Source organism: Grampus griseus (assembly GCF_964374135.1).
Source record: "Grampus griseus genome assembly, chromosome: 3".
Taxonomy (NCBI): domain Eukaryota; kingdom Metazoa; phylum Chordata; class Mammalia; order Artiodactyla; family Delphinidae; genus Grampus; species Grampus griseus.
In genome coordinates, this window is record NC_139019.1 from 130,138,318 (window position 1) to 130,147,088 (window position 8,771).

The window sequence follows — 8,771 nt, forward strand, 5'->3', positions numbered from 1 at the left end:
CATCAGTCAGTCCTTCTCTGCCTCTCCTACTCTGTACTCTGGCAGTCTCATTTTGAGTAACTCTGAAGCTCTCCTGTGCCTTCTCCAACCTTCTCCATTCACAGACAGGAATGATGAACCAGGCTCACTGTTTACTTCCATAGCTACTTCAGGAAGACTTGAATTCATCTTGAAAGAAGAGATAACACATTCTAAGAATGTATACAGTGTTCAGAGCTCCTATGCCAAGGGTGAAGGCTAGCATGGGTGGAAGTGGACATGACAGTGGAATTGTGTGCTCATTGACTGAGGACTCCTGTAGGAGCCCAGGCTATTTGGACTGCTGAACTTCTGACATAATCAGTGCCATTTTGGTCTTCTTTTTTTTTTTTTAACTTTTGAATTTTATTTATTTTTTTATACAGCAGGTTCTTATTAGTCATCCATTTTATGCACATCAGTGTATACATGTCAATCCCAGTCTCCCAATTCATTCCACCACCGCCACCACCACTGCCCCCCCTCCACTTTCCCCCCTTGGTATCCATACGTTTGTTCTCTACATCAGTGTCTCTATTTCTGCTCTGCAAACTGGTTCATCTGTACCATTTTTCTAAGTTCCACATATATGCATTAATATATGGTATTTGTTTTTCTCTTTCTGACTTACTTCATTCTGTATGACAGTCTCTAGATCCATCCACGTCTCTACAAATGATCCAATTTCGTTCCTTTTTATGGCTGAGTAATATTCCATTGTATATATGTACCACATCTTCTTTATCCGTTCATCTGTTGATGGGCATTTAGGTTGCTTCCAGGACCTGGCTATTGTAAATAGTGCTGCAATGAACATTGGGGTGCATGTATCTTTTTTTTTTTTTTTTTTTTTTGCGGTATGCAGGCCTCTCACTGTTGTGGCCTCTCCCGTTGCAGAGCACAGGCTCCGGACGCGCAGGCTCAGCGACCATGGCTCACAGGCCCAGCTGCTGCGCGGCATGTGGGATCTTCCCGGACCAGGGCACGAACCCGTGTCCCCTGCATCGGCAGGCGGACTCTCAACCACTGCGCCACCAGGGAAGCCCTGCATGTGTCTTTTTGAATTATGGTTTTCTTTGGGTATATGCCCAGTCGTGGGATTGCTTGGTCATATGATAATTCTACTTTTAGTTTTTTAAAGAACCTCCGTACTGTTTCTCCATCAAGAGAAAGAGGGAGAGGACTCAAATCAATAAAATTAGAAATGAAAAAGGAGAAGTTACAACAGATACCGCAGAAATACAAAGCATCCTAAGAGACTAGTACACGCAACTCTATGCCAATAAAATGGACAACCTGGAAGAAATGGACAAATTCTTAGAAAGGTATAACCTTCCAAGACTGAACCAGGAAGAAATAGAAAATATGAACGGACCAATCACAAGTAATGAAATTGAAACTGTGATTAAAACTCTGTCATTTTGGCCTTGACCTTCTTGAGCCAAGAGAAGAAGGGTTGAGTCATTAGATTTCCTAGTCATCGGTTCATTGGTTGGGAAAGTTTTTGTTTTTTAGAGTGAAGGTATAAGGGAGGTAGGGAGAGGGGGTGGGTGCTCAGCTCAGTGGCAAAGTAGGAAGTCAGGGTAGGCAGCGAGAGGAGAATTCTTTCTACCCTGTGCTTTGAGGACTGCTTCCCTAGCTACAGAATGAGTGAGTTGTGAGCTATTATCACCCATGAGAAATCTACAGGTAATTGCATTCTTATGAAATATTCAGAAAAGGTAAACCCATAGAGACAGAAAGCAGGTGAGTGCTTGCCAGAGGCTGAGGGAGGAGGGGATGGGGAATGACTGTGTAATAAGGTATGCTTCCGGGGTGATAAAAATGTTCTGGAACTAGATAGAGGTGGTGATTGCACACATTGTGGATGTACTAAATGCCACTGAATTGTACAACTTAAAACGGTGAGTTTTATGTTATATGAATTTTACCGCAAAAAACAGAAGCCCAAAATAAATAGCAACCCCCCCCCACCCCCGCCGCAGTTCCCTTTAAACCACACTGACCCTGTGGAGGTGGCCTCGGGAAAGATAACGGCTCTGCTGGGGCTCTGAGCCTGGTGCAGTTCCCTGGCCTGAGTGTTGAGGGAGTATGGGGGTCCTTCCTCCTTTGCCTCCCCCTGTCCTGACCCCTCCTCAGAGGAACCCACTGGGCTGCCAAGAGGTTAAGAGCATGGGCTTTCAGCATGGGCTTTAATCTAAGTGTGGATCCTAGCCTGGCCACTGCTGCCGGTGTGAGTCTGGGTGTTACGGGACCTCTCTGAGCTGTGGCTTCCTCACTTGTAAAATGGAGGTGACTGCCTGCCTCATAGATTTTTTGTTAGCCTGAACTAAGTGTGTAAAGCATCTAACTCAATGCAGGGTGCATGATTACCACTCAAGAAACAGGAGTGGCTGTTGTAAATAATAGTAAATTCTATTATCTGTGGTATCTGTCTGAGCATAGTACTGATTGCCGAGATCCACAGGTAGCAAGAAGTTTTACCTTCAGCTAAGTCCTCTAAACAGAATCCCAAATCCCAACAGCCTGCTTGTGGGATGAGGACAGAAGAAATTCAGCAACAGTGGAGGAGATTGTTGTCTTAGTTGTAGTTTTGAAGGGGTTGGAAAAATAGCATCCTTCTTCCTTGCTTGAACCAATGGAAAAATTAGACAAAACCTAAGGAGATAGGTGACCAAAATATCACCTTTATCCCAATCAGACAGATTTTGGAGATTAAAGGGAATTTTTATTGCTGGACAACAGAATGAGACTGCTCACCCTGTTACAGACAAAGCTGGATCACTGCAGAGCTGCCCAAACTGGGGCCTGACCTGCTAAAAACGAGGAGGGAACAGAGGGCTGTGCTGGTCCTCCGTGAAAGGGGCTCCTTCCCAAGCTCACCGATCAGGGCAGACACTCCATCTCAAGGTGGAGAGAGGCCAGGAATGCTGCCTGTGGCGCCCCATCCAAATGGAAGAAGTATGAGAGGGACAGAGGTGGCTTAACATTGGATTGATGTAGGACCCAGGAGTTGTCTCCATGGCCAGGCAGAGGCTGCCCCGTGTCCAGATGGCACTCCACCTCTTTCCCCACGAGGTCTGACATCGTGATAGGCACTCCAGGACCAGTGCCTCCTTCCTTGACGTTCAGCAAGGAGGCTTCTGTTATAAAAGGAAATAGAATAGCAAAAACAAAACAGAACAAAAAACCCAAGAAAATAAACAAGCAAAAACAAAACCTGGGCACAACCTCATTTTGCCAAACATTTGGGGAACGATAAAGTAAATTATAGAATATTCATTCAACAGAATGTTAAGAAGTCGTTAAAAAAGGCTGTTTACAAAAGGTTTATAATGATGTGGGAACAATATGATAATGTCAAGTGAAAAAAGTGTGATACAAAATTGCACATATAGTGTAAACTCAGCTGTATGAAAATCTCCCTAAGATTATGCATAGAAAAATAAAAATATTGCATGGAAACTTCAGAAATATTAACAGTGGTTGTCTTTCTGTTTAGTTTTTTTTCCTATAGTTTACAAGTTTCTGTAATAAGCATCTTTTTTTTTGTAATGGAAAAAATCAACTTTGTTTCTAAAAAAGCTATTTTTAGAATGGGTGAGTTACACATTATCAGTCAAACCAACAATTTAGAATTTCATAGAGTCATAAGATTTCAGAACGCTAATGCTGCAAAGAGACCTTAAAGATTTTCCTAGTTTAAGGATTTAAAATATTTTGGAGGGTCACAGATTCCTTTGAAGATCTCCTGAAAACTGTGGCTTCTCTCCTTAGAGCATTTCACAGATAAACATAATCCTATCATTTAAGTTGCTTTTAATTTCAAGTTACAGAAGAAGCCCTATTCAGAGCAGCTTAAACAGTGGAGGAAATTTACTGGTTTATGTAATTAGAAACTTTAGGGTTATCAGGTGAACCTTGATCCAGCACTTCAACAATTTCGCCAAGACTCATTTCTTCTGTCTCTCTGCTCTGCCTCCTACTGTGTCAGCTTTATCCCAAGGCTGGCTCCCCTGTGGGTTCCAAGATGGCTGGTAGAAGCTCCTGGCAATTCATTCTTAATAGTATATGTCTAGCAGGAAAGAATGTCTCTGTTTTAGCATTCCCAATAAAAGTCACAAGATTGGATCTGGTTGGAAGTTTTAGGCACATGCTCGTCTCCAAACCAGTACCCTTGCCAGGAAATAGAGAGCACTGATTGCTTTAGCTAGATCACTTGCTCTGCTGTGGTGCTGATATGACCACATTATTCCCCCAAATAGAAACTGGGGACACGAATGTTCCTTACACACATGACCTACTTCATATAATTTAGGCTTATCCTTAAATCCCCCAAAGCTTGCCCATGTATCCCAGGTTAAGAATTCCTGGTCTAATCCAATCCTCTTAATGTAGAGGTGGGGATTCAGAGACCCAGAGAGAGGTCACAGATGCTCCAAACCATACAGTTGCCTCATTGTCAGTGTGCTGCTTGTCTCTCCCCCCAAATTCCCTCCAACTTCACATGCAGTCATAAGTCAGAGAAGAAGAGGTAATAAGTAGGACCCTTGTCAAATCCCTAAGCTCCTCTAGGACCCAGGACAGATGTGTTTTGATAAAGAGATAGGGAGGATCCTAAGTTGAAGGGGCAAAAGGGTCCAGAGTGGGAAAGGTGACTGCATTGAGCCACTGGCGAGAAGCCTCCCATCTAAGACAGCCTGGAAGGGAAACGTTAACAGTGAGGAGAGAGGAGGAATAATTATATTATTCATGCCTATATCTGGAAGATAATCATTGTAATTTCCCTTCTAAAAATACTGCTTGCTCAGAGAAACAACTGTATTCTAATAAGTACTTGCTTATGAAGCACACAGTAATTGGACTGGAATGTGAGTTACTAAACTGAATGTGGGGTGGCACTTCTTGCCAGGTGTTTAATGATTATGTTCAAATGTGTGGGGCTGGTCTGTTGGCTGGGAAGTTAATACTCCCAGGAAGAAAATTGTTTAACTCTAGGTCAGGACTTGCGTGGCTTTCACAGACATCTAAAAGAGCTGGGCTGAAGAGGACCTTACAAATTGCTTAGTTCAGTTGCCTCATTTTAGAGATGGAGAAACAGACTCAGTGTGTGAAAGCACTTGTTGAAAGCTGTACAGTGATCACACTGAGAATTAGTTGCTCTTTTACCTAGTCTGTCATCGTATTCATATATCCCTTGTAGTAGAAGCCATGCCTTGGCATTCTCAATTGCCATTTCCTCTTCCTTCTACCTGGAGAGATTGGAAAGGTAACTCATCTTTCTTGCAGCTAGGATTCCAGATGCAAGATAAGTTCCCCCAATTCATTGCCCTTGCATGAGATCTCTCTGCAGCCATGGCCATTGAGAGTCAAGGTGGTGGAAATGTGTTAAGAGGCCGCCGTGGTGACTCACTCAGCATCCCAACGCCTACTCACCAGCCTCCAGGGGCTTTAGGCGCAGGGGTGGCAGCAGGTGGGATTGCAGCTATGGTAGCATGTCATTGATCTCCCCAGTCTCTTGGAGACCCCCTGACTTCTACCCTTTCTAGCCTTCCAGTGCTCTTTTTTTTTTCTTTTTGAGTAATTAATTCCCTGTATTAAATCTCCTTCTGCTTGACACGTAGAGTGACTTTGGTTCCCTGCACTGAACTCTGACACACCCCTCTGTGTTAGCACGAATCGCACTTATGGGAGGTAAATCTTTTCTCCCATGGATCCTGATCTTATGTTTCCTATGTCCTATAGAATATAGCTCCATTCATGTCATCCTAGAATCTTAAGTTCACGAAATCCAAAACCAACCTCATTACTTTCCCTCCCAAACTTACTCTTCCTATAGACTTCCCTTTGTCCATTCTCGTCCCTACTTCCTCCCAATAACTTGAGTTTGGAGGTAGCTTTGTCTTTCCTTTTCCTGCTGTCGTGTACTTGTCAAATCTTATTGATTTTATTTTCTTTATTAGTTGGACTGTTGGTTTTAAGTTATCCAATTATATTGGATTAATGAACAGAGAGAATGTAATAACCTGAATAACTGGGGTTTTTTTGACAGTTTTTTAAACAGCTTTATTAAGATACAATTCACATAACATACAATTTCCACATTTTAAGTGTACAGATGAACATAACTACAAAATGGACTCAGGTATAGAGAACAGACAGAGGTGTGGTTGCCAGAGGGGAGGGAGTCTGAGGGAGGGATGGATTGGGAGTTTGGGGTTAGCAGATGTAAGCTATTATGTATAGAATGGATAAACAACAAGGTCCTACAGTGTAGCATGGGGAACTATATTCATATCCTATGATAAACCATAATGGAAAAGAATATGAAAAAGAATATATATATGTATAACTGAGGCACTTTGCTGTACAGCAGAAATTAACATTGTAAATCAACTATACTTCAATAAAATTAGAAAAAATAAAAATAAAGTGTACAGAGTCTCAGTGAGATCCCTGTAGTCAAATTGGTCTCTTGGTTCTCCCCAAACATATATGGTCTTCTATCATTCCATTTCCTTAACAATTCATTAAAAAATCATAATTGAGCACTTAACTATATGCCAAGCATTCCTACCTGGAATGATGTTTCTTTTTCACTTCTCCGGACTTAACCCCTAGTTCAGTTAAGTCTAGTAACTAATAACTTCTTATACTAATTTGTACCAGAAGTTCCTTGATTGTGACTTATGCCAAGTAATTATGAATATATATATTTTTTCTTCTGAGTATTGCATGAAGGCTACCAAGTTGGAACAGGCAAGTAGTGGATGTGAAAGCTTTAATTATCTACCTCATTCATGTGTTATTTTTGTAGCTATAGTCTCTATTTTCTTATTTGATGACCACTGAAGTGTTCCTAGGCCCAGTTGTAAACCTAAGAGTTGATGTTTTGATGGGAGCAACTGGAAGTTCAAGATGTTGTTGTGATTCTTTTTTTCTTAATCCCTCTTTTGTCTATGTGATATTAAGCAGATGATGAAGCATTACTTTTGAGGATTTAACAAGGAAGGAGAAAGAAAGACCCACATTTCTGGGTGAAGTCTTTGCCCTTCTATGTGGAAAAGTGGATTGCGACTGTTCTCAAGTCTATCTCTCGGTAATTGCACCTGACTTTAGGATCCAAAAAAATTTGTTTTGCCGAGTTGTGCCTTTCCTTCTGGAATTGTAAGTGAACACAATAATAGTACCTGTTTACACTGTGAAGTGGATATTATTACAGAAAATATACCAGAAGCTTTCTCACTTGTTAAGGTAATAATACCTTGTGAATGTATGATCTACAGAGAAACCACTGTAGTTTTTACCTGCTGATGCTGTCTGTTGGAGAATCAATTTTGGATGGTTCTTTTTTTCACCAAAAAAAAAAAAAAAAGGTTCTTTTTTTTTTTTTTTTTTGAATTACAAAGCTACTTTTAATACTTTGGGGTGAGCCCCACAGGAATAAAAAACACTGGGAAGGGGTAACCCCCTCACCCCCAGGAGTGGCCCAGGGGGAGAGAGGCTACCTGAGGGGAAGGAAGCACAAAAGGGACTCGCTGCAGACTCAGGGCAAAGGAAATGCCATCGGTGCTGGGACCTGTGAGCACTACGGGAGAAAACGCGAGCGTGGTGGGACTGGCTCCAGGCACACAGGCGAAGGGCAAGGGGGTTGGACATGAAGCCACAAAGCTACTTGGATTCCTCCTTCTTCTCGTTTGCCTTTTTCTGTTTCTGCTACATGATCTCTGAGTCCCTTTGCTTGTGGCGGCAGCAGAAAGCCCGTCAGCTTGGCGCTTTCCCTTAACCAAGTCGCTCTGCTTTTTCATATTCTTCTGGCAAGTGAGCTCCTGCTGGTTACCACGGGTCATGGCGATGGCAGCGGCTCCGGCCTGCTCCGTTCTTCTTTTTTTTTTTTTTTTTTCTGTTGAGGAAAACCAGCATCAGGTGTGGGTGGATCCAGGGGCTCAGAGAAAGCCATCAGCATTTCTTCTATCTCTCCCTCTTCAGGCTCTGCTTTCTGCCAGTCTCTTTCCACTGGTGGGCTGGTGGGGCCCTGACCACTCTGTGTTAACATAATCTTTACATCAAGCCTTGTGGGGTTTATTTTTTTTAATTATAAAAAAATATTTATTTTTGGCTGCATTGGGTCTTCGCTGCTGCACGTGGGCTTTCTCTAGTTGCAGTGAGCGGGGGCTACTCTTCGTTACAGTGCGTGGGCTTCTCATTGCAGTGGCTTATTGTGGAGCACGGGCTCTAGGCGCGCGGGCTTCAGTAGCTGTGGCACACAGGCTCAGTAGTTGTGGCTCATGGGCTCTATAGCACAGGCTCAGTAGTTGTGGCACACGGGCTTAGTTGCTCCATGGCATGTGAGATCTTCCCGGACCAGGGATCGAACACTTGTCCCCTGCATTGTCAGGCAGATTCTCAACCGCTGCGCCATCAGGGAAGCCCCAAGCCTTGTGGGGTTTATCTTTTCCATTAATTCCAGAAAAAGTTTTAGAAAGAGTCTTTTTGAGTAAGATTGAACCAGCAAATTGTTATGGGTTGAATTGTAAATGCCTCCCTCCCCCCAAAAGATACGTTGAAGTCCTGACCTCCAGAATGTGATGTTATTTGGAAATAGCTTTGTTGTAGATATAATTAGTTAAGTTATAATGAGGTTATACGGGAACAGGGTGGGCTAGTAATCCAGTGTGACTGATGTCCTTATAAGAAGAGGAGAGAGAGACACAAATTAAGTAGCTTAAACACAGAAATTAATTTTCTCACAG

General features: G+C 42.6%; 1 protein-coding gene across 1 annotated transcript; it reads right to left on the reverse strand.

Annotated features, from left to right (window-relative positions):
* Positions 1-7,414: 7,414 nt before the first annotated feature.
* LOC309820308 (uncharacterized protein) lies at positions 7,415-7,868 on the reverse strand (the record flags this gene model as incomplete). The annotated part of the gene is made up of 1 exon (XM_082650978.1): positions 7,415-7,868. One exon carries the CDS (start codon positions 7,866-7,868, stop codon positions 7,491-7,493), a length of 378 nt encoding a protein of 125 aa, XP_082507104.1. The 3' UTR covers positions 7,415-7,490.
* Positions 7,869-8,771: the final 903 nt, after the last annotated feature.